Below are 27,757 nucleotides of genomic sequence, written 5' to 3'. Positions count from 1 at the left end.
ACGATCGAGGAATGAACAGCTCCCTAATAATTTCCATTTTGAGTTTTAATGTTGTTCCTTTTTTCTGATTTCATAGAATTACTAACTGCTTAATCATAGGTAGCGCTGTAGCGCAGGGCTAGAAGTCCTTAAGTCTAGCTTTGATCCTTATTGGTCCCTAAATCAGTGATCAGGTCTCTTAAGATTTTTTCCTGATCAACACTCTTCCATATTAGGTGAATATCTTATCTCTAAGTAACCTTGTTCAGTTCAAGGTTTAATAGCCGCAAAATTTGATAGCCGCAAGATATTTGTCGGCTATTAATTTCAAACGGTGCGACAATAGATGCCATAGATTCTAGGGAAATTACACCTTTACTTAAAGTTGTTATGACTGAAAATATAGATATTTGTCAGTTATTGATTTCAAAGGGTGCTACAATGGATGCCATATATTTTATAACTGAAACACCTCTACATTATGCTGCTTTTTATGGAAAACTAAAAGCCTGTCAGCTATTGATTTCAAACGGTGCTACAATAAATGCTTCAGATTCTAGTAACTCAACTCCTTTACATCTTGCTGCACAGAGCCGTCACTTGGATGTGTGTAGGCTACTAGTGTCAAAAGGTGCAGGCCTGAATTCTTTAAACTCCAATAATGAGACACCTTTAATGCTAGCGTTTTTTTCTAACCGCCTAAGGGTAAGTGAATATCTTTTAGAAAATAACGCAGTTTTTCATCCGTACACATTGAAATCAATTTGCCGGGATATAATAAATAAAAATGTGCAATAATGTTTTGGAAATTCCGGAAATTTGGAAAAATTATCTTACTTATGAGGAAGAACTCGTAAGTTTTAAAAATATCTTCTTTTAGGTATTTTTGTGGAAAATGCTCTTTCTGATAGTTTCATTTAATTTTTAACGGCAAATTTGCCCCCCCCCCCTTAGATTTTGTAAGTTACTAATACTCCAACCCCTTTACATTTTTGTTAATTGACGCCACTGGTTTTTACCACTTGCCAAATAGGGTATTTTGTGAAGAATTTCATGGTTAAAACATCTACAACAGAAGTTTTTATTATAAATGCTGTGGCCATAAGTAAATAATGTTTCAAGCAAATAATGCACAAAGAAAAGTAAAGATATTGGGGGCCTAGAGATCCCATCTCTAGAAATATATACCGTGTATATAAGGTAACGGTTATTTAAGTCTTCTAAGTATCTGTTTGATCTGCCTTTGTGCTATAGAAGTTCGATGGCTATTGTGAAATTCTAAGTTGCTGACCCAGAGGTCACGGTCTCACCAGACGGATAGCGAATCATCCAATCAAAGAATTCAGGGGGAATTTAAATAATTGGACTCACACATCCTTAAGCAGTGATAAATTGTGTTTTTTCCCTATGCTCTGTTTTGTTGTGTGTTTAATTGTGACGGCTTTTTCAACCGTTTTTAATAATCTACATGTTAATTTCTACAGACAGATGTGAAATATAAAATTAATTAAAAAATTAATTTTTCTTAAACTTGAACTGACCCATCTTCAGGTCATTCAGTTCTTTCTGAATTCTCTTCCTTTCTTGGAACTGGTGCCAGTACCAGTTGACTGGTACGCAAAATGGGGTCTCAATCTTCCCCTAAAAAAATAATAAAAATTAAATGAAATTGACAATGTACAGTAATTGAGACGCATATAATAATTTGTCGCAAAAAATTAAATTTAGAAAAAGCAAACATCCAGATTCAGGGTTCGACCAACATATCGGCCGGTCAATATTTAGGTCAGTGTTATTATTGGATATCCGAAAACAGTTAAATCAAATGAAGTTCTTGTCTGGACAGCAAAACTATTTTAAGCCAGTGTGTAAAACTGTTTTTAACAGGAGAAGAATAAAGAAGAGACAAGAGGAATCTTTTTGCTCAACAAAAATACAGGAGGAAAGTAAAAAGAGACAAGAGGTATTTTTTTGGCTAGACAAAGATACAAGAGGAAAGTAAAAAAGAGACGAGAGGAAATTGAAAAAGAGACAAGAGGAAATTTTTTTTTGCTCAACAAAGATACAAGAGGAAAGTAAAAAAGAGACAAGAGGAAATTTGTTCGCTCAACAGATACAGGAAGAAAGTAAAAAGAGACAAGAAGTGATTTTCGCTCAACAAATATACAGGAGGAAAGTTAAAAAAAAGACAAGAGGTAAAAAGCACTTGCACTTACAGATTTCATTTTAATATGCCCCTTTTGAATATTCTACAAAACTCCTTCTATACAAAATGCCTTAGGAAAAAAAATAAATAATAGGCATAAACTGTGCCCATTTAACTGGTTAGATAGACAGCGCTATTGCGCTGCCTATGATATGGGGTTTTCCGTCTCATATAAGGAGAAGGAATGCCCTGGGCAAGATTTCTTTCGGGAAATCTGGAATGATAACCAGTACACTCTGCTCGCAACTTTTGGGCTGGGTTTGATCCCTTTCCCAAATCATGGAATTTCCAAACTCGAGTCCTTGTGAAATACTCTATCCCATTATTAATCTTTAGTTATCCACTCAATACCTTTACCCAATAGCTCTATATACTATTCGTAACCTAAATAGGATTGATACTCATTTCCTCTAAATCGTATTCCCTAAGCCTTATTAAATTAGTTTGTATTATAATTTTTTTTTACCATTCCGTCACAATGGGCATGTTCACGTACAAACCATCTGCAGCTCTAGGTATATCATCATTATGATTTGAAGAATCATCATGTTTGGCTTCAGCCTTAGCCTTAAAATAATAATAAAATAAATTATATGATAATTGTATAAATGAATTATAAAATAATTAAATAAAGGAATAGAATGCATCTTGATTACAGAATGACGAATTCTGCATATGTTTAATTCCGAGGTTATTAACCCACTCTTAACACTTGTGGCTATCATTCTTGAAGATACCACTACTACTAGCAACAACACATTGCCATACCCAGCCATCTGAGCCCAGTACAGCACAAAAAAACGCAAAAAACCAAAAATGTTTTGTTTTTGTTTCAATCAATAAAATCAATAAAAATGAGTTTTATTGCGGTTGTTTTTACAATCACAAAAAGAAACCTCCGGACGATAGGTAATTATAAAAAAGGGAAAGAAAGCAACTTTAAATCCTCGACTTCAAGACGTTAACCCATTACCGTTAACTTAGTAACCTCAGACATGTCATCGTGTATCAATTTCACTTTTTCATAATTTATAACATCTGGCTATGATAAGCAGAAAGACGACGAGTCCGATGTCATGTTTGGTTTTAGTGCCATTTCTAAGGGCCGAAACCATTCACAGAACGAAAAGGTTTATAAATCATGCAATATGGTATATTTTACAAAATAGGCTTCAAAATATCCTACTTGACTTAGAAGAAAGTGAGACCTTCCATGTCTTTTTTTTTGTTTAACCTTTTAAGGGCGTAAACTGTCCAACAACAGGTAAGTTCATAAACAAATAAAAGAGCAGGCTTCAAGCCCTCGAATTTAACCTGCCATAAATCAAGCAGCTTTAACGTAGTAGAGAGATGTCTCTTATCTGTATTTGTTGCAGGCTCATAATATAGACCGGATATAGTAAACCTTAATTTTGGTGTTTTATTCGCCACTTCTCCAACCTCCACAACCCCCTATGTAAATTATCTTTTATTATTATTTGGTTATCTTCTGCTTTCCCCCCCCCCTTTTCCAGCTTTTTCAATTATCCGCAGCTCCTATCGTACTTGAAATGTCATCACTTTTTCCTCTTTTTTTCTTTAACACTTTTCACATAAAAACTGGAATTTGCCGAAAGACCAATTGCCAAATGTCTATAACCGTGAAACAAGTTGACTAACTAGTAAAACCCAAGTTGACCTAATTTGAAAAATACCAAAGAATATATTTTTGCTTGAACTTTGTTTCATTTGAAATCAACTTGGTCGACTTTGATAAAAAAAAATGAGAGAAACAAAAGAAAATGGAGAAAAAGCGAAGACAGATAGTCTGAGTAAGAGGCAAGGCTGGCATAAGTCTTTTTCAGGATTGTTTAAAACGATGTCACTTGACTTGTTGATAGATCCGTCCATCCTAGGGCAGAACTAAGGCAAAAAGACATGGAATATGCCAAGTTGACTAAGGTTGACTAACTAATAAAACCCAAGTCGACCAAATTTAAATATAACCAAAGCATATATTTTGGCTTGGGTTAACATTTAACTTGTAACATTAACATGTAACATTTAAACTTGAGACAAACAGAAAGTATATAGCTCCTATCCTACTTAAAATTTCATCACTTTTTCCTCTTTTTTTCTTTTACAATTTTCACGTAAGAACTGGATTTGCGGAAACACCAATTGCCAAATGTCTATAACCTTGAAACAAGTTGACTAACTAGTAAAAGCCAAGTTGACCTAATTTGAATAATACCAAAGAATATATTTTTAGCTTGAACTTTGTTTCAATTGAAATCAACTTAGCGGGCCGTCGAGGAGGAAAAGCCCCTTTCATATACGGAGTAATTTCTGTTCGTTTTAAGTTTTAATGTCGCATCTTACTTTCATTTCAAAAAACTTGTTTTTCATTTAATTTCTGAAAGTTTTTGAATTAGTGTCTGATTTTGGCTCTCTGTACATAAATTATCAAAATGAAATTTATATATTAATTCTTTTTTTGGCTAAATGGCTTTCTCTTAGTTTTGATAAGACGATTTTGAAAAATAAGGGGTGGGGAAGGAGGCCTAGTTGCCGTCCAATTTTTTGGATACTTAAAAAGGCAACTAGAAATTTTGATTTTTAACGAACGTTTTTATTAGTAAAAATATACGTAACTTAAGAATTAATACACGTAACAAACTTTTATATTCTTATATTTTTGATTATATATATGAGGGGGGTTGTCCCCTCATTAATACCTCGCTCTTCACACTAAATCTTAAGTTTTGTCCCAATTCTTTAAGAATGACCCCTGAATCAGAAAGGCCGTAGAATTAATAGTTGAAATTACTAAAAATAATTTAGTATAAAAAGCGAAGTATTATCTCCTCCTAAATACCTCGCTCTTTATGCTAAAGTATTTTTAGAACCCCTCATATGCGTAATAATCTCTGTTCGTTTTAAGTTTTAATGCTTCTCCTTAGTTTCAATTGAAAAAACTTTTTCATGTTTATATTTTCATTGTTTTTTTTTTAATAGTAACGCTAGAAAATCCTGCGCCCTTTTCATTGAATTTCTCTTCCCCCAAGAAGTATTCCTCCAAGGAAATGATGGAAAAAATGATGAAAAAAATGAAAAAAAAAATTGGAGAAAAAGCGAAGACAGATAGTCTGAGTAAGAGGCAAGGCCGGCATAAGTCTTTTTCAGGATTGTATAAAACGATGTCACTTGACTTGTTGATAGATCCATCCATCCTAGGGCAGAACTAAGGCAAAAAGCATGGAATAAGCCAAGTTGACTAAGGTTGACTAACTAATAAAACCCAAGTCGACCAAATTTAAATATAACCAAAGCATATATTTTGGCTTGGGTTAACATTTAACTTGTAAAATTAGCATTTAACATGTAACATTTAAACTTGAAACAAATAGAAAGTATATAGCTCCTATCCTACTTAAAATTTCATCGCTTTTTCCTCTTTTTTCTTTAACAATTTTCACATAAAAACTGGAATTCGCGGAAAGACCAATTGCCAAATGTCTATAACCGTGAAACAAGTTGACTAACTAGTAAAACCCAAGTTGACCTAATTTGAATAATACCAAAGAATATATATTTGCTTGATTTTATTTGAAATCAACTTGGTCGACTGTGATGAAAAAAAATGATAGAAACAAAATAAAATTGGAGAAAAAGCGAAAAGTAAGAGGCAAGACTGGCATAAGTCTTTTTCAGGATTGTATAAAATGATGTCACTTGACTTGTTGATAGATCCATCCATCCTAGGGCAGAACTAAGGCAAAAAGGCATCGAATAAGCCAAGTTGACTAAGGTTGACTAACTAATAAAACCCAAGTCGACCAAAATAAATATAACCAAAGCATATATTTTGGCTTGGGTTAACATCTAACTTGTAACATTAACATATAACATGTAACATTTAAACTTGAAACAGACAGAAAGTATATGGCTCCTATCATACTTAAAATTTCATCACTTTTTCCTCTTTTTTTTCTTTTACAATTTTCACATAAAAACTGGAATTTGCGGAAAGACCAATTACCAAATGTCTATAACCGTGGAACAAGTTGACTAACTAGTAAAACCCAAGTTGACCTAATTTGAATAATACCAAAGAATATATTTTAGCTTGAACTTTGTTTCAGTTGAAATCAACTTGGTCAACTGTGATGAAAAAAATGAGAGAAACAAAAAAAAATTTGAGAAAAAGTGAAGACAGATAGTATGAGTAAGAGGCAAGGCTGGCTTAAGTCTTTTTCAGGATTGTATAAAACGATGTCACTTGACTTGTTGATAGATCCATCCATCCTAGGGCAGAACTAGGCAAAAAGGCATGGAATAAGCCAAGTTGACTAAGGTTGACTAACTAATAAAACCCAAGTCTACCAAAATTAAATAATACCAAAGCATATATTTGGGCTTGGGTTTTGTTTGAGTTAAAATCAACTTGGTGGACTGTGAAGGGAAAGTTGAGAGAAAGGAAAAAAATATAAAACGAAAACGTTATTTGTTATTTTTGTTGAGGGGTGTTAGTTGCCCTCCAATCACTTTCTCCTATAGAAAAGGGTATTAGCCATTTCAATTTCCGATCGAATGAGCCCTTTTCGAAGTTTCTATAACAACAAACGGCCATCTCAAAATTTCGGTCAGACGCATTTCGGAAAAATACAAGGTGGCGGGGGGGGGGAATTCCTGGCAACTACGTTGAAAAATATGGCTATTTCAAAATTTTGATTAAATATGTTTGGGAAAATCGTGATCATGCGTTAGTTACCCTCCAATCACTTTCAACTATTAAATAGGAACTATCCCTTTTAATTTCTAATCAAATGAGCCCTTTCCGAAGTTTCAAAGCGTTTTAAGTTTCCTTTCAAAACATAATTGCGCCAAATGCTATTGCATGAGATAAACTAAATATTAAATAGTATTAGCAAAGCTTGATTTATAGCCAGGCAAACCTAAGCACCCTAAAATTATGATTAAAAGAAAACTTCACGTACCGCTTTCATTTTGGCATGACGTACCGATTTCTTCTATTTCGCCTGTTGACGCTCCATCTTCTCCTAAAACATGAAATAATAATAACAAAACACTAAACCTATAACCTTTATCTATTTTTCGCATATTCTGGGAATGTTAAGTTTTTAGTTTTTAAACTAATAGGCGAACGTTTTCAGTAAGACTTTTACCTTTGCTACTATTTTTAATGCTTTCGAGACAAAATGGTTAGATTTTTAGGAAATCAGAAAGTCCTGGCAAAATAGCAGTTGAACTTAAGGACAGATCTACAGAAAGATAATTTCTGTAGAACACACCTAAAAAATATGGCATGAGGGATATACATATGTACCTTTTATACATAGTAGAACCATCTTCTATTGATTTCACCAGTTGATCCTTCCTATATTTTCTTTAATTCCTGAACAATTTATTTTTGAAATATCAAAGTAATTATTCAGGTTAAGGATAGACTACTGAATGATTGTCAATATTTTCCTTCTGGATTGTTGGTTTTCTCCAACCCTTTATTAGAAACAGTTTGATAATTTCTGAAGCCTTGCAAAAGGATCCAGGATTGCTGTAATACCTGAGCTAGGATATGCTGTCTTACCAGCATTGACTTCTTCAGTCTGTTCTTCAGATGCTGTATTATATGCACTTGAAAATGGAAGAAGCCGAATGTCATAATTGAAATCTAGCAATTTTTCGATCTTTCAACGTTCCAGTCCACCTGAAAAAAAGGAAAAATTTAAAGGAGTAAATAAACAACCATGTATGCTTTGGAAACGTTTCTTAGTGTTACTATCAATTAGTTGATGCATCTGTTATTGAACCTAAATAATTTCTGGTCATAATTTGTCTGCAAATCCTTTGTGTGAGTTACTTTTTCATTTTCTCAGGGCATTATCAATCTCAATTTTACAAAGAGAACGCAGGAGCTAAAATTGTATTAAAGACCCAGAAAGAGGGAATCCAATAGGAACACTTGACAAGTTCCATCTTTTCTAGTCTAGAAAAACAAAATATTGTGTGAATATAAAGAGCAACAAACATATACTGAAGTAATCAAATTAGTGAAGACTGACATAACGTGACAATATTCAATTTGAACTTTGACTTTTGTAGTTGAGAGTAAAATAATAATAACTCTGTTAAAACAAAAGAAATATATCTAGTTGGCTTTGTGAGGATTCAAATGCTACCTTTTAACTTTGGTCTTTAAAAATTAGAAGAAGTACCAAATTACAAAGATGCTGAAATTGAAATGCTGAACTATTTTTTAAGTATTATCTAAATGGCAAACTTGAATTTCATGAAAGGCTAGTGTCTTCAGAAGAGAAAGGTTAGAGGTTGGTAGTTGAACATACCACCTTCATAGAATATCCCTTAAGGTATTTTGCTTGTCATGGTTCACATTTAGTTTTTTATGTATCAAGCAAAAATTTTATTTACAGGCTATTCTTGGAGATTGTAATAAGGATGACTAAAAAATAATAACTTCTGGGCAATATAATTATTTCTACTGAAATGATAATATCCTGCAACTTCACCCAATGAAAAAACCAAAACCCTAGAAATTCAGCTTAATTTTTTCAGGCTCTGGATTTACTCCAGAGGCTAAAAGATAACAGACAAGTATCGGTCCAATATACTAAAATTCTAAGCATTTGATCATAGATTATTGTCGTAACTATAATGATGCATAGCTTAGATTTTTAGATATGCATTGATTTATACAACTTTTCTCAATTCCTATTTGGTAGCAATACATGAGGGTTTGAGTTTTCGAAAAAAAGGTCCTTCTAGGTAAGTCAATAGACTAAAAATTCTAAGCATTTGATCATAGATTATTTTAATAATAACTATATTGATGCATAGCTTAGATTTTTAGATATGCATTGATGTATACAGTTCTTCTCAATTCCTATTTGGTAACAATACATGAGGGTTTGAGTTTTACATAATTTTGCTCAATTACATACTGGTTTTGACCCTACTTTCTAATATAGCAAGAAGTTCCTCCCCTAGAACTTAATTATTTCATTTGATTACATAAAAATACAAGTTTTTTTGCATACTGACCAATGGTAGGCATTGCAAAGCAAGTGATTGCCTGATTCAATGCCTTCAACTGGGAGTGCAATATATGGCTGGAGCTAAATCAGTTGATGCTTCCTAAGTTGTTCCTCTAAATTTCTCCAGATAGACTACCCGTCATAGCTAAGTGTATTCTGGTTGAGCTTACAATCACACCTTTGACGCTTGTCCCAACCAAACTAACAAGCAATGTAAGTGCAGTAATAAGATTCCTGCCTTTTATCTGCCTTTTTGGTGAAATTTTCACTAAGAATTTGTCATCATAAATTCAAAATATGTTCTCTGTTTTGACAAGCAATTGAAAAAAAAAAACATTGAATAGATGTGATTTATAGAATAAATATCAAATAATAAAAGTTTCATTGTATGAATCAGAAGACAAACAACTTTTGGTTAATATGTGAATAAAACCGAATAGAGAATATATATGTTACATCAAAATAAGATAAACGGCATTTCCAAAAATAGGTCCTTCTAGGTAAGTCAATAAACTATAAATTCACTATATACTTGTATATATTCACCGTATGCTTGTGTATTATTCAGAACACACTCAATAAGTGAAGTTAGGTACTTTAGTGAAACAAACTATGATACAAATATCGAGTTTCAAAGCCAAAGACAGAACTCAATTTAGTTTGCAATGCATAGTGATAGAAGATAGTGTCTGGACATGTATATCCTGCCATCATTTACAATCATACTTAGTAAAGTACATGTGGTGGGTGGCAGTAAAGGTAGAAGGAAGAACTCTTTTTTAACACAATTCTTAACAACGTTTCTGCTTTCTGGATACATGATTCGAAGCTGTAATTTTACAATTTTCCTAATGAAGTATTATATTTGCATCATATTTTGTTATTTCATTAGCTTTATCAAAAGTTTGGGCTATATGTTTGTACATTAGGGGAAGGGGCGTGTATGTGCATTATATCAAATACCTAACCTAACCACCTCTATATATAAAATATTTAATTAAAATTCAGCTGCATCATAGTTTGTTTCACAAGAGAACCCAACTTTACTTATTCAGAGTGTTCTGAATAACACACAAGTACCTAATAACCATATTGATGCATAGCTTAGATTTTTTGTTATGCACTGATGTATATAATTCTTCTCAATTCCTATTTTGATAGCAATGCATGAGGGTTTGAGTTTTATATTATTTTGATTAATTGCATACTGGTTTTGACCCCATTTTCTAATGTAGTAAGAAGTTCCTCCACTATAACTTAACTGTTTCATTTATTTAAGCCTACTTAAAAAAGAAAAAATTGTATGCTGACCAATGGTTAGCATTGCACAGCAAGTGATCTCCTGATTCAATGTCTTTAGCAGGGAGTGTAATATTTGGCTGGGACTAAAACCATTTGATTCTTCTTAAGTTTTCCCTCTAAATTTCTTTCGGTAGGCTACTCATCATAGCTAGATGTACTGTGGCTAAGCTTACAGAGTCACACCATTGACCCTTGTCCCAACCAAAATAACAGTAACAGCAGGCCTTACACTCCCAAGCTCAGGTTTTCAAGCCTGGAGTAGCCTACTAAAAACTTTGCTAGGAGGGCTCAAATGTATCTATAGAATTATATGAAAAAGTTGTTATAGGCTACCAATAAACTGCAAAGTTTTTTGAAGCATTTCAATGAATTATAGGATTCAATCTAGCCAAGGCTAGCTTAAGTAATTATCATTGAATGTTTAAAAACAGCTTCTAGAGTAACACAGTGTTTCTTTCTGTCAAGTGGGATTGAACTAAGCTTTCTTTGAACTATACATTTTTTCTGGACAATTAGGCCTATTACTCACTCTAGGCTAAGCCATCTCTACAAAACAATTTACCACTGACTTTGAATAGGCTAGCAACTGTCCAAAGATTGCAGGAATTTAATTAGAAACTTCCTAGAGCAAGGCCTGAAGACTTTACACCCAACAGGCTGGATCAACCAAGCTTCTCTAGACATGCCCAGCAGAAACATTAATGCTTGAACTTTACCAATGAATTTTTTATTAAAAATTATTTTAAGGTCAAAATAAGATTGTTTACCATTACTGCAGTGTTGCCAACGCTTTGGAAGAAAAAGTACCCCAAAACGCCCGAAAATTGTACCACTGATCAAAAAATTGTACCATGTCTACATGTCTACAATATTTTTTATGGGACAGTAGTAAACATGGCAGCAACAATGACTTGAGTTGTTTTGTTCAATATTTTCTTTTTTAAAATAACTGTTGTTCTATGGTCACATTTGCGTTCCATGCTAAGTGGCTGGCACTCTAGATTGGGAATCTTTCGTCTAGGGGGCACAGGTTTAATTCCTGGCATTATCAGTTTATTTGGTCTAGGACAGTGATGTGACTCCGTAACCTCAGCCAGAATTGGCCCTACTTTAAAAGGTAACTTAGAGAAATCAGGGGACAGTAAACAGGAAGGGCATGCAAAAGCATAGTATTGCTGGCCCCTAGCTTCCTATTGAACTTCATGGCTAAAGGACCACCAGGTCCTTTACTGGCCTTCTGGCTTGCCATGGAAACTTTCTTTTAAACCCATATGTACAAATGAAGAAATGCCAGTAAGGTCCTTCCTTTTCAATGAATTGTTGATGTATAGACAAGAATGTGGGTCATCATAGATGGCTAAAGTTAATCTTCATTGTTTTGTTTTAATTGTCATGGCTCTAAGGCTTTAGTGTAATAAAACCTACTTATGTCCATCCATATTCTTTAAACAGACAGGAGTTCTATGTTTCCTAGCTTCAATAAATTTATATACAATTTTGAGACCAGGGGTTACAAAGTAGGTCAAAACTTGCAAATGCAACTGTGGTATAACTAATTAATTTGTAAGAAATGTATATCAATATAAAGATTAAGAAAAACAATCATGTAGAAGACAAACAAATAAATAAAAGAATTCCTTTACAACCATTTAATGAAGTGTCACAAATGTAGGTCATACTTAAGATTGAAATGAACAAAGCTTCCAGTGACCTTCCACTTAGCCCACATACCCAGGGGAAAATCATGGAGTTGTGTTCTAATAATTGGAAGTGTCTCACTTCCCTGGCTAGTTTAGGACTTTTAATTGATTAGTCTACTGAAATTTTCCAATCCTGTGCAATTGAAATATTTTTCAGCAGAGCATTAAGACAATCTATCACAATGAAAAATACCCAGAGCATCTTGAATGGAATGACTAAGAAAGACAAACGAAAACCACAATATGCAATCTTACAATTAAGCTTCTAGCCACACAAATTGAATTAGGCTACCCAGTTCTGAAATAACTGCTGAAGGTGTATTTGTCTATACAATTAGAAACTGGCCCAAAGCCCCAACCTCTTCCATGCCAGAAATTCACAAATTCAAGCAATACAATATATTTACATGTTAATAATTTTGTCTTTCTCATAATTATCATTACTTTAATTTTATTATTAATTACCTAATTTTATTTTCTTAATTTTATCTTGATTATTGGTTTTCAGTTTCTTTTTCTTTGGCCTTAGTTCTGAAAAGGCAATTCCTTGAGTAGAATTTTAAGCCATAACACTAGGTTTTCTAAATTTAGGAATACTCCTTTCTGCCAGTTTCTGAAAAGGCAATTCCTGTTAATTGAGCAGAACTTTAAGCCATAACACTGGGTTATCTAAATTTGGGAATACTCTTTTATGCCACCTCCTTATACATTAAATATATGGCTGACATTATTTAAAAACAGAATGATTAGCCCAATGCCTATATTATATAGTCTATTTTTGTTGAGATTGTTTTTTAAACTAGATTTTTAAGGTAATCTGGTTTATTGTTGGTTTATTGTCCTTTGCTTTTTTTCAAATAAAACCATAGAAGCTAGCTGATCATATTTCTGGAAAATCTTGGGCTTTACATATTAAGCCAAACCTAGCTTATCTTTTTTTTAATTTCCAGGTCAAGATGGAAGAGGAGCTGTTGCTACTTTTAAACCTGCAGTTGCTGCAGCTGCTTCTTTTGAAGAAGAGAAAGAAAACCAGAGAAACAAAAAGAAGTTTATGGGTTAGACCGATTTTTATGTTTCAAAGAGGATAGGCCAGGGGCCATCTCATAACCTCATGAAAGAGCCAATCATCTCAAATGATGTGATTGTGTCTGCCAATTATGTCAGAATGGCTCCAGAAAGTTGGAATTGCCTTCTTGGTAAGGTGTTCAATAAATTGGAGAAGAGTACAACAAATATGAGAAAACCCATATCTCCTGCTGAACGATTGTGTGTTACAATTCGTTACTTAGCAGATCGGAGTACCCAAAAGTCTTTGATGTATGAGCACCGCAATGGGCACAGCACAATTGTTGGGATTACCAAAGAAACTATGACTGCCATTATTGATGCACTGAAAGATGACTATTTACCAAACCTGTCAACTGAGAACATGAAGGAAGTTGCTAACTACTTTTACTCCCGCTGGAACTTACCAAACTGCTGTGGTGCAATTAATGGCAAACAAGTGGTTGCTCCTTATAAGTCTGGGAGCACTTACTACAATTACAAGAATTTTTTCAGCATTGTCCTAATGGCAGTTTGTGATGCTGATTACAAATTTACTTTGGTAGACATTGGTGCACCTGGTAGTAGAAGTGATGGGGGAGTTTTCTCTGATACTCAGTTTGCCATATACCTTGACAGTGGTGCTTTTCGCCTACCACCTGATGCCTTTCTGCCAGGATCAACAACACTGTTTCCTGACTTTATTGCGGGGATGGAGCTGTTCCCTTAAAAAGCTACATCATGAGGCCTTACCCTGAACAATATTTGGACCATCAAAAACGGGTATTTAATTACAGATTATCGCGAGCCCGAAGAATAATTAAAAACTGCTTTGGCATCCTTGCCAAGAAGTGGCGGATCTTTTTTACACCAATTCACACTTCACTTGAAAAAGTGAACCTAATAGTGATGTCATGTGTTTGCTTGCATAATTTCCTGAGAGTTAGGGATGGAGTGACAGTGATCACTGCAAGGTATATTAATGTTGGAGATGTGGATCAAGGTGATGAGGACAATGGCAAGTGGAGAAATGTCACAGCCCCAACTGATACATGGGACAGAATAACCAGGCTTGGGGCAAATAACTATACTATTGAGGTGAAAAAACTTCGTGATACCCTATGCATTTACCTCAATGGTATTGGAAAAGTACCTTGGCAGAATGATATTGTAAATAGACAGTAACTGTTCAAGCCTTGTGTAGAATTATGTTGCTGCCTTATGATTTTACATAGTTATACTATTATTGTACATATTATGATTGTTATATAGTTATAATGAAAATGTCATAGTTTGCTGCACAATTTGATTTCTAAATCGTAGGTAATGTAGTAGAAGTGATTATACTGCAATCACTGTGCATAATCGGTGACTGACTACAGCAATCTCAGAATATTTCTTAGCTTTTAAGTATGTATAAGTACTTTTAAGTATCTGAAAGGTTACATATCAAGAAATCAAAATGAAACTTTGATATGAGACACTTTATATGAGATTAATTGGATGCTGTACAGTCATTCTTTGTCACATGTGGAAATAATTTTACATTCTTAAGTTATTTTCAATTAAAACAGATTCTCAATTTTACAATACTTGAATATACACGTGAAAATTCATAAAACAATATACTGAAGCGAAATTTGGCCAGTATGTACTTACAAGTTTAGATTCCTTGTTGTGAAACAGACAACTTTTTTTTTAACTTTCTTCCCTCCACTTACATTTCGGGATCCCAGAAAGTGGATGGTGTTGCCATCACAACCAACATAGCAGCAGCTTCCAATAACTATTATCATGTATCAAATTTGTTCACAGTCAAATAATATACATATCACAATCTTGTTGGAAGTACTGGCAAAATTTAGCCTATTTGCCATGGTTATAATATGGGAATGTGAATTTACTACAAGCTTATACACTACCATGAGAAACTACATGTGATTTGAATTACAAACTACTATTCACCACAGAATAGTTACAAGTATTATTGAGCAAACATTATACAAATAAAATCGGGAATAAATGGTAACTGTTTTTAGCAGTAATCATGAAAATTGAAAGTCTTCACAATGTTTTCCTGTACTGAAACCCTATTTAATGCCATCTCTGTATACTTAGCAAGCACTCCAAACATTTCAGCCTGAGTCTTGACTCTTAAGTCAATTGGCAGTTTCTTTAAGTCTTCAGCCAAGGCCATGGAGACCCAACACACTGGCTGTTCTTTTTTGCTTTTCTGTTGACCAATGACATCCACTAAGTCTCCAATTTTATGTGACACGGAAGAAATTTGTGCATCCAGGTCTGCTGGGTCACAAGACTTCCTCCCCTTTTTATGGCCACTTGAAAGAGAAAAAAACATGAATGTTTGAATAACTAAAAGAAACCAAAGAGTAACCCCAGGACAAAGTGAATGTAGGAACTAGTGTAAGAGGCAATGAGTTCGAGCTGCAACAGCTATGAAAAAATGACTTAGATTAGGTCGCAGGGTCAGACTAGGGCTAAGTCAGGAAAGGTATGCTCATTAGCTATGAATATACTAAGATTAATGCATTATGACATCTTAAGAACAATGGGTCACTCAACTGATAAGTGAATTTCTTTTTCCTCTTATAGTAGGCCACTTTACATTTATAACCAAGCTGGTGCTTGGGATTTTTGCATTCTCATATAAATGCATTCTATCAATTTGTTCTTGAACAATACAACACAAGCCACAATAGTGATTAAATCCGGTGATATCACTTTAGTCTTATGCCTAAATAAGATTGAAAATACCTTTCAGACTTTGGACCTGCTTGGGATGCTTCCTCTGCATCAGTTTCTTTTGAAGGCACAAAAGAGACTGAAACAATACCAAATAAAATGTGGCATTGGTAGAAAAATGATGTTGTAAAACCTTTCTCAACGAATTGTGAAATTGTAATTGTGGAAGTCCATGGACCTAAGGTGTTAAAACACAGAGAACATAGCTCTGCGACATGATTTGTTGATTATTTCACAAGGGGCTCTAGCTATGGGGTTGCTAATGTGTCTACACTTGGTATGCATTGCATTCTGGCTTGTTTTGATTGTAGCCTATTTGCTTGAGACTACTTCTCAACCAATTTTCACCCTGCTTGGACACATTGTGTAGTGGCTTCTTCTGATTTATTTTGCTTGCTTAATATAGGCTACTACTGAATGAACCCCTGGCCCTCTGCCTGTGTTTGCTTTACTTTCTTGGCTTTGTTGTGTTACCTGTTTATTTTTAACCTAGGCTATTGGGATATTTGTTTTCTATCCTCAACATTGATGGTGGTCTTATCAACAATCTACCTATTCTTGAGAATAAGCTTCAGAATCCTTATATATTGTGTTTAAAAGAACATTTCGTGGCTAACCACAGCATTGGTGTACTAGACATTAGTCCCAACTTTAAAAATTTTTCAGTTCCAGCTAAGCATATCTACTTATGTAGCATCACACCTTAATTCAAGAATTTGATTTTCGAGTGATACTTTTTTTTTACTGTAGAAGTGCACAAGAGCATAGTAATAAATATGTAGCCTATTTACCTACAAATTACAAAGATGAAGATTTACAGAGATTTTGTATTTTGACAGTTAGTTAGTAACCTTAGCTCATGTCTCTGGGATGTCCTTAAACTGAAAATCCCTTGTTTGATTGTAGGTGATTTTATTGTGTTTTAAATTGCACTTAGTCTTCAGCTTCTAGGATATCTGTGCTTTTTTACTATATGGAAAATTTTTGTTCTCAAACAATACAAAACAAGCCACAATATTGATTAAATCCAGTGATATCACTTTAGTCATATGCCTAAATAAGATGGAAATTACCTCACAAAATTTGGACTTGCTTGGGATGCTTCATCTGTATCAATTTCTTTGGTAGAGTTCTGTGATGCTTCTTCAGCTTCTAGGGATGGGCTGACTGTTGCTATTTCGTCTATTTTGCCACTTCCACTAGATGCCTGTACATAATTAGTCATGCCAGCTCTTGGCTTGCGGAATTTAAGTTGGTCTGAGCAAAACGCATCAATAGCAAGGAAATGCGGCCAGGCAATAGGGGTTATTTCCCCACCTTTGGCTCCTGAAGGCTTCTTGAGGCTCCGCTTGTGGCGGCAATAGGTTTCCCTCAGCTTCTTCCACTGCTCTTCACATGGGTGAGCTAAAAGACAACTTAATATTAGCAAGGTCATAGTGGTTCTGTGCTGAAGATAGAAGCTTTTAGAATAAATAAAATAATCCTGAATGTGAAACTAGGAAACATAGAACTCCTGTCTGTTTACAGGAAATGGATAAACATATGTAGGTTTTATTACACTAAAGCCATAGGGCCATGGCAATTAAAACAAAACAATGAAGATTAACTTTTAAAAAATTACATTATATAAATATAAAAGTCACAAAGAAAACAAATCACAAATTTTACTTTCATGCTCAGCTGCCAACCTGAGCAATTGCCCTAAATTTTTAAACCTTGCAAAACATTCATCCCCATTACATTCACCAGCCATCTCTCATGACCCATACTCTTGTCTATGCATCAACAATTCATTGAAAAGGAAGGACCACCTTACTGGCAGTTCTTCATTTGCACTTATATTTAATGGGTTCAAAAGAAATTTTCTATGGCTATGACAGTAGGCCAGTAAAGGATCAGGTGGTCCTTTAGCCAGGAAGTGCAATAGGAAGCTAGGGGCCAGCCATCCTATACTTTTGCATGCCCTTCCTGCTTACTGTCCCCAGATTTCTTCTTCCAGACCTTCCTGGGACATACAGACAATCAGCAATATTCATACAACATGTAAAAAGAACAACAATTCATATTTTTTTTCACAAAAGAAGAAGCTTGATTTAAAAAATAGATATATTTTTGACAGAAAGCAACTGACATCAATGAAATCACACAAACAAATTCATGGAGAATAAATAATGTCAGCCTTATATTTAACCAATAAGGAGGTAGCACAAAAGAGTATTCCTAAATTTAGAAAGCCAGTGTTATGACCTTCAGTTTTACTGAATTAATAGGAATTGCCTTTTCAGAACTAAGGCCAGAGAAAAAGAAACTAATAATAAAAAATTAAGGTAAAATGTTGTTTTGTCAAAATTTCAATAAATATAGACCTATCATGTAGGCAAATTTCAGGGTCCTCTAGAAGGAGAAGGAGTGGAGGTGGGTACTTTAAAATACCTTCCCGGGACATACTTTAGCCTATAGACCCATCCCAGAAAGAATAATTTTTTTAACCTAAACCTAAGAAGTCCATTAACTAGAATTTTACCAAAACTAGGAATGTTTAGGCCAGCATATGGTGTGCCAACTGTTAGAAACATTATGCGAAGAGTATGCACTGGGTATGCCAAATGCGACAAATAATCTATTTCTATATCAGGTGTGTGTCTGTGGTAGACTTGTCTACCATTCAGAAAAGGGGTATGTGCAAATAATTAATAGTGAGGTAGCCCAGTATGCCAAGTACTAGACAAGCCAAAGTAAAACACTTGGAATATGGTACCTAAAATCATATGGCTTTGTACTGGTTCCCAGTGAGGTCCACAGGTTTTTCTGGGTTATCACTCATTTAACAGGTCACCACTTCAGGGACTGAAGGCCCACTCTTGAAATCTGGGTGATCTTTTTGTGGAGTGATGGCACAGTCAGAGCCATCACTCTTCAGACTGATCACTCAGATTCAAGACTGGATCATCAGTCTATAGAGAGGTCAGCCAGATTTAAAGAATAGGTAATAACTCTATCAAGAGATCATTCAGATTTCAAGAATTGGCTATCAGTCCCTGGAGTGATGACCTCTCAAATGAGTGGTCACCCATAAAGAACTCTGGACCCCTCTGCTGGTTTCCCCTGCTTTGAAGGAATGAGTGAGCAATAGTGGCTTCTTTTGCAGATATTATAGTATCTGATATATGGTCTAAAGTGCAACCACACAACAAAAGTAGTGTTCAACTCACCACCAAACTGAGGGCACATAACAGTCATAGCATAACTAATCTCTTTGAATATATTTTCTATGCATATTCTATCTTTGTGTTTTCCTTGAGAAGCCTATATGACAGGCTTCTCTCGGACTAGGGAAATGAGCATGTCTTCAGCTTCAATATTCCACATTTCTCAATATGTTTAAAAGTTTTGCTCTGAAACTCTTTCCCTATTGGTCAACTTCACGAAAAAAGTTAACCAAAGTTTAACTTTCATATTTGCTGTCGTAAAGTTGTAAAGAAGTTTAACGAAGCAACTTCATGAAGCTTACCAACGAGTTTACGAACCTCACGAACGCCGTCTGAGCCGTGCATTAGCCATCATAAAAGTTGATATATTATTGTAGTGATGATAATGATGTTAAGTTACTTCACCAAAGATGCTTGTTACCTATCTTTAGTAAAAGTTATGCTAAGTTCTCACGTATAGGATTTTATAAAAATCCCATAGCGAAATCCTTAAAGGTTCCAAGAAAAAGTGTTCACACGCCAAGAAGCGTCTATATGTATAGGGTAATCAGGAAGTTAGTGCCGAAAATATTTTGATGGTGGAATATTTGAAAAGTTCAAACATGGATTCTGATTTGGAAGATTTGGCGATTGTAGATGCTCTTTTAGAGGAAAGACGACGCAATGCTGAACGTAGTAGAAGAATTAGGATAAAGAAGAGGTGGTGGGTGTGTCCAATACATGCTGTAAGGGGTTGATTCCATTATTCTTATAATTTTAGGCTATTGAGATGCTAAAAACACACAGCCTGTCATCAACATTTTTATGTGGGAATACAGTGACAATATAGAAGGAAACTCATCCTAATTCACAAAATAATATTAATGTACTGCTTTGCCCATTCAAAGGAAATACTATAATATTGTTAAAACAACTGTAAAAAATCATAAAATACATAGACTACTTTGTGTAGACTAAATGGTTTCTAAAGGTAGGCTACTTCACTTTACTTTGTCAACATTATGTTCAAATATTTGGTTCAACTCGATCTAATAGCTAAGAAGGTACATAAAAATAAGGATATAGAAAAATGCATAAAAAATATACAATCTAGGCTATATGTTTTCCCATGAGGGGAGATATGAGAACTAGATTAAAAACCAGCAAATTTATGTCTTAGTTGACAACATAATTTAGCTAGAATATTATTTAATAGCCTACATAGCATGATATTTTTGTTCTTTCATAAATTACAAATCAAAATATGATTTCCTACAGAATCAATTTTAAAATCTTGAAACAAAATAAAAAAGTATTAAGGGATGTGTTGATGTATACTTTCATCCTACCAAAGTTATGTTGTCATTTACAAATTCAGCAAATAACTTTTTAAAGGGGAGGGTTAATTTAAGTGAACAATTATTAGGAAAGTTTGACAAAAGTTTTGGTAGTCTTCTCTCTAGTTTCTTTGCAGTAGCCTACAGGAAATAGTATATATATTGTTTTTTAATTTGTCATTAAATCAAGTCATGGCTTTTTCTTGTGCTTATATTTGAGTCAAGAGAAGAGTGTTGAACTTATTTTGCCCTGGACTTTGCCAACCATTGGAATTACTCTGATAGGCTAAATAAACTTTAGACTAAGTTTCAGTCTAGCCTGTGTAGACTGAAGAACTTATTTGATCTTTTTTAATGTGGTATTATTCAGTGATAAGAATCAACTTTGGGTCAGAAGTAAGTAGACATAAAAAGAATAAATGCTAACCAAATTAGTAAACAAAGACTTGTATACATTCTAACACTATATCTAACCCCATTAGGCTAGGACCAATTTGTCCTTGTAGCATTTAGCTCAGATGAAGCTAAATGCAAGACTGTTGCCAAGGCTTATTACATAGGATAGTTAACTTCCCTTAAATCACATCCATATTTTGCCTTTCTATAGAATCACTTGATGAAAATGAGCAAATGCAAAGTAGAAGCTTCTTATACAATTAACCCAACTGTTCTTTCATATTTGATTGGTTAAACAAGAAGCCTCTTAGTCACATTTCTACAGCTTCGTGGGTGGTTTCTTTCCTAAAGTTGCATTTAATACCTTAACAGACAGTGCAGGGACAATATCTTCTATAAGGTTGTTCCACCTGCATAAAATGCTCCCCAATTTTCTTCATGAAAGACGCAATTAAGATCTTTTTTTGCCTTTTTGAAAAGCAATTGGTATTTTTTATTAAATTTTGTGGAATAGATTTTGTTATAGTTTTGGGATTTTCTCTTGTCCTCTCTTTAAAAATAACCTCAAATAACTTTAGGGCAAATTTTAGAATACATATTATCAGCTTTTTTACCCTAATCTGAAAAATTTCTAATAGATTATTCTCACTATCTTAGAAAATTCATTTCTGAGACAAATATAGCTTTAAAAATTAATCTAAAGCCTTCATCATCTGCTGGAACGGGTTTTTTAGACTCATAGACCCTTCTGTACTATGTTCTTTGTTGTAAGATTACAAAGGACCTCTGAAAGAGATGTTCTTTGAGGTTATGGTAACAGTTCCAAAAAGTTTTTGCTAGATTTTAAGTTAGTTCTTATTAGCTAATTATTATAGTATAAATGATAAAATTTGTACATAACAAAATATGTCTGTATTTCTTGGAATTTGTTTTGTTCTGAAATTTTGTAAAACAAACTTTATATGTGGCTTTTTAGCTATAATGTGAGTTATTATTTGTTACTTTACAGTTGAGAGACATCCATGGGTTTTTTGGAGCCCTCACTAAAGAAATGGAATAGGCGGACTCTGAACTGTTTTTAAACATACAGAATGGACAAAGAACAATTGGATTCAATTGTAACTCTGATCAAAGCTGATGTTCAAAAACAGGATACAGTAATGAGGGCATCTATGTTAGCCAAAGCCCGTCTAGCTGTTACTTAGGTGAATATGTTTAGTATTTCATGTTTTTTGACCTGTACTTTGGCTCAATATAAGATTAATTTGTCTTAAATAAAGAAGAAGGGTCTAGAGTAGCTTACATTTGTAACTTTTGCAATTACTATTTCTTTAGTTGATCAGAACACAGTTATAACACTCTATACAGAAATCCGACTTGAATAAGCATAAGAAACAAGAAAAAAATTAAAATTTAAAATCCCTTAAAGCACTTCAAAAAAAGAGGCACAAGGCACAGTTTTGATAATGCTGATTTATGCTCAGCATGGAGCTTAATACCATCTAAATGATGAGAAGGATCCCAGTCTTGGACATTCTGATTCATTTTGAATAAATATGCTTAGAAGGAAGATATAGGAAATATTTACAAAATCAAAGTATTTTTTACTAAAATGTAACATATCTCTTTAGGAGGAGGACTGCTTTCAACAAACACATAAAATGGGGTGCAGCACAAGATGGGAATATTTTCCAAAGATCTTTCCTATTATTTAGTAACGAACCAAATTTTGTCTGTGACCTTAAACACAATAAAATCTTTTGTTGTTGGAAGTCTATTATAGTTTGGGTTGTCACTTATGCCCCTTTTCAATCCATCTTCCTGCTTATCATCGATTTTATAATAGTTGGTGCACCATCAATTTATTCATAAAACAAAAACAAGTTATTGCTATCCTCCACGGATTAAATCAGTAACTGCTGTACAACAATGGAATAGAACCCTTGGTTCCATGTCTCAAGTTACAAAAGAACTTACTAGTCCTTAACATGTTGTATTTAAAAATAACATTTGGCAAATACAACCAAATAATTCAGTGTTAAAGTATTAAATTTATAATTCAGATGAAACCAGAAAAGCAATAAAATGAATTTATCCAGGGTAGTAAGTGCATCTAAATGAAAATTAGAAGTCATTTGCAGAACTTGTTGAGTACAACATATTGTACCCAAAACAACTTACAACTTTCCATAAAAACAACTTTCAACTTTCCATAAAAACAACTTTCACTGTAGATTGAACATATATTAAAAATTGTGTTAAGTTAACTAATCCTTAAATTACTGAACAAAGAAAAGCTATATGCTTAAATAAATTTTTGTCTATGATTTAAATGAATGATGTATATGCTTAAATAAATGATTGACTAGAATGATTAAACCTAAGCACCTACTTGAAAGAAGATCTTGGTTTGTCAACCACTGAACAATTTTTTTTTACTTTTAGATATCTTGGAACTGGAAATTCGATGGCTCCTCAGTCATGGTATTATAGGATGGGACGATCCACCATTTCTGGTATTATTACTCAAACATGCCAAGCAATTTGGAAGAATTTGCAGCCGATATAAATGAAGCCACCCGAAAAAGATGACTTATGCAATTGCTAGGGATCTTATGAAATTTGGAACTTCCCTCATTGTATTGGGGCAATAAATGGGAAGCACTGTGGAATCCAGTGCCCAGCCAACTCTGGATCTGACTTTTATAATTTTCACGAGTTTTATACTATTGTTTTAATGGCTATTGCAGATGCTCATTACAAATTTATTTATGTAGACATAGGTGCAAAGAGTAAAGAAAATGATAGTAGTATTTTTGCAAGATCTAGTTTTGGTAGTGCTTTGCCGAATGCCACCCTCCCAATTCCAGATCCCTCATCTTTGTTAAACTCTAAGAATCTTTTTCCATTCATTTTTGTTGGAGATGAGGCTTTTCCTCTTCAAAAAAATCTTATGCGACATACCCAAGGTATTCAAGCCTACCACACAGCAAAGAATTTTCAATTATCGTTTGTCACGGGCTAGAAGGGTGGTAGAAAACGCATTTGGAATTATATCTGTAAAGTTTAGGGTACTGAGAAGTACTGTTAATTGTAAGCTTGATACAATGGACCATATTGTTAAAGCTACTTGTGTGTTACACACTTGACCAAGAAGTAGATGGAAATATTATTCCTGGGACTTGGCGTAACAGCTCTTCTTTACAACCACCAGGAAATTTATCAGGAAATGCTGCTAGCCCAAATGCCATCCAAGTGCGTAATATGTTCATGGAATATTTTTCTGATCCAGGAGCAGTTCCATGGCAAAATCTTTCAGTACAAAATGGTCTTTTTAGTAATGAAATAAAAATGGTTAAATGAAATAAAAATCCTTCTTTTTTAAATATTTTTATTTTAACTAATCTTGACCGCTTTTGAGATAATTGATCTAATTTAGAAATAGCTGAACCAAAACTAGATGCAAGAGAATTTAATATTGTCAAGTCTTTTTATTTGAATTTTTAAATATCCTTCAGCATACTTAAAAACTTCATCTAAAACTAAAATTGGAGTTTATTTTTAAATATAGACTCAATTAGAATAGAATAATTGGCTCCAAGTTTACTTAAATCATACCTGCTTGCACTTTCACTTGATGTGTATTTATTAGCAGTTCCTAAACTTTAGTTTAATTACATGGTAAAGTTAATAACGACATTTATTTAAATTGTTTTCTTTTCTTGAATTAAAATAGCCTTTTTCACACATAAGTATTTCGGAAAATGTTTTTTTAATATCCTCCAGTTTTCAGCTGCTTTTTGAAAGGACTGTTTTTTTTATAATTATATCAACTATTAAAAACTTTAATAAGATCATTCCTGTATTCAATTTGATTAACAAACTTTTTAATCTTCTTCTAGTCAATAATTGTGCTACTAAATCAAACATCACATTATCCATCCAATAAAGATGATTAAATATTCTTCATTCTAAGAGGTCCTACAATGTTCATTATCGCTATGAAAATTTAAGTTACGGTGTATTTAGCTATCAATTTTCTTAACCTTAACATTTGAAAACTGTTGAAGCACCAAAAACGTCAAAACAAAAACATTTTTGCCACCTGACTCAATTTTGGGTGTATTTATTACTAAATATCAGGATTTTCTATGATTTCAAAAATTTAATTGCTGAATTTTTGCTAATATTTTAAGAAGTGTATGGTTTTGTAACGTTCTGCAAGTTTAAAAAATTACATTTGGCCTTAGTGGCCTTGGTACTACAATTAATTTGCATTAACATATTTGTATTCAGTATCAGTTTCACATATTGTAATCTATTTTTTTATTCTGTTTAATCAAAACAGCACAGGAAGAAAATTAACTGCACCTTGAATTCTCCTCAAGTGATAAAAATAAACAAAATTGGAGACTAGATATCAGATAAAATGTTTAATAAAAAAAAATTAGACAAAATTGTAAATCAAAGATCAGGTAAAAGTTTGATAATGAATATTAAGACATGTTTATGTCAACCCTCTTCGCTCTATTCTCCAATAATACTTTTATGGTATCATCTACTGGTGTCTCTGTTGATTGAACGGGGCGCACTCTTTTCTTAGTTGTTTTTGGACCAGAAGAGAGAGTTGTAGGAGCTGCTGAGGGTGAATTTGAGGGTTCAAAAATTCAACAAAATATTTGAATCCAAGAACAGTATTTTCATTGGCTTTCGTGCACAACATAGTACACAAAAAATTTAAACCCCACATTTGAATCAAAGAAACGTATTTTCATCAATTTTTTTTGCAAAACAGAGTACAACATATTTTTAATCAAAGAACAGTATTTTCATTGGGTTTCGTGCAAAACAGAGTACACAACAATTTAAACCCCACATTTGAATCACAGAAACGTATCTTCACCAATTTTTTTTGCAACACAGAATACAACATATTTTGAATCAAGAGCAGTATTTTCATTGGGTTTTGTGCAAAACGTAGTACACGAAAAATTTAAAGCCCACATTTGAATCAAAGAAACGTATCTTCATCAATTTTTTTTGCAAAACAGAGTACAACATATTTTGAACCAAATATTTAAATCCAAGAACAGTATTTTCATTGGGTTTCGTGCAAAACAGAGTACACAACAATTTAAACCCCACATTTGAATCAAAGAAACGTATATATATATATATATATATATATATATATATACATATATATATATATATATATATTTCGAATAATTTGTTTATTATTCAATCAATTGTCAATTTTCTCGAGCTGCTATCGACAACTATTTTAAAATGAACAGAGCCAATCTTTATTTTCTGATAATATTACCATCTATTTTATGTTGCTCTTTTCTTATTGGGATTCTAGACAAAAGCTTCTGCGATGCTAGGTAGCCGAGTCAAGGTTATTAAATATTACAATTCTTTAATTGTTCCTTGTCCCCAACTTCTTTTATACGCTTTGTTAATAATTTGTCTGCCTATAAATTTAATAATTTTTCTGACAACTGATGAAATTTTTTTTCAAAATATATTATTTGCTACGATCTCCAATTTATTCATATGTAACGTCTACCTAGAAAGAATAAGTAATAATCTATCGTAATGGCACGCTCAAAAATCAAGTAATAATCTTCTACCTAGAAGTCTGGTCAAAATATATATATACAACGTTTCTTTTTTTATTGATACAATAATATCAAAATGCTTTTTCAAATTTTTTTCGCCTTCTCTAAATTATTATATTTATTTGAAGACATAGACAATTTTTCTTTTATTTTGAAATTCTCTTCTTCGCTGTTATGCTGGAGTAGCTCAGGATGTTTCATTAGGTTAATCATCTGGAAAAGGAACATATATTGAGTCTCAGTAGCTCAAAGTTGATACAAATCTCATTGTACTTTTATTGATAGTCTTATAAGTTAGACGGGCAATATTGAATTTACATTCATTTTCTTTACACTTGTCTAATATATAACATCATTAATTAAATATAGAACCCCAGTAACAAATATTTTGGAACAATAAGACCAACCCAGGGGGAACCTTTGTATTGAGGTAATTTACCCGTTCCTCAAGATTGCTGATCCAAAGATTTTTCTAACATTTAATATTAAGATTTTTAGAACAAAAATTTTCATAATTTGTACTTTATATTGAATTTCGTTTTTTGATTATCCAATAGGATTGAAAATAGATTACATACACAATATATTTCCCTGCTTTTTTGTAAATATTCTGTAACAGTAATAGACAATTAATTCAAGCAATTTCACAGTATATCTCTATTTGTTTGTCATATCATTTTTTACTATATCACGAACAAAACGTTGATCACGCAATTACCGAAAATCATATATATATATACATGTCAAAATTTGAAAAATTCATTTCAACTACGGTATGCATTCAGCTATATGTTCAGTACTAACGAGTTTCACAAAATTTGCACAAATTAACAAGCCGCAAAAATTGCATAATGTCAGCTTTGTTAGTAGAGGAATAACAATTAGTTATTCATTGTCAAAACAAAATCTATGAACAATTATTTTAAATTTCATCATTAAATAATTAACTTCTTAATACTTAATTTCGGTCAATTCATTGTTTAAAAAAATCTTCCTCTATATAATTGCCAAATAAAATATTCAGCCAGCCTGTTCTGTTGCAAACCCTTCCTGCTTATTTTCCCCGTATTTCTCCAGGTATCCATTCAGAGCTTGGTCGACTCTGGCTGAGCTTACAGAGACAAGTCACTGACCCCTGTCCCAAAATCATGTAACCGGTGACA

At 33.3% G+C, this 27,757-nt stretch overlaps 2 protein-coding genes across 2 annotated transcripts; both read left to right on the top strand.

Annotated features, from left to right (window-relative positions):
- The first annotated feature begins 369 nt into the window (after nt 1-369).
- Nucleotides 370-13,302, top strand: LOC136042631 (ankyrin repeat and SOCS box protein 8-like). Its single transcript, XM_065727596.1, has 3 exons — nt 370-684; nt 3,428-3,449; nt 13,193-13,302. The coding sequence occupies exons 1-3, from the start codon at nt 370-372 to the stop codon at nt 13,300-13,302; spliced, it is 447 nt and encodes a 148-aa protein (XP_065583668.1).
- Nucleotides 13,303-13,407: 105 nt separating this feature from the next.
- Nucleotides 13,408-14,016, top strand: LOC136042630 (uncharacterized). Its single transcript, XM_065727595.1, has one exon. The coding sequence runs from the start codon at nt 13,408-13,410 to the stop codon at nt 14,014-14,016; it is 609 nt and encodes a 202-aa protein (XP_065583667.1).
- The last annotated feature ends 13,741 nt before the right edge of the window (nt 14,017-27,757 follow it).

This window comes from Artemia franciscana, unplaced genomic scaffold (genome assembly GCF_032884065.1).
Source record: "Artemia franciscana unplaced genomic scaffold, ASM3288406v1 Scaffold_1631, whole genome shotgun sequence".
Lineage (NCBI taxonomy): Eukaryota > Metazoa > Arthropoda > Branchiopoda > Anostraca > Artemiidae > Artemia > Artemia franciscana.
The sequence above is the reverse complement of the archived record's forward strand: the minus strand, read 5'-3'. Positions and strand labels throughout refer to the sequence as shown.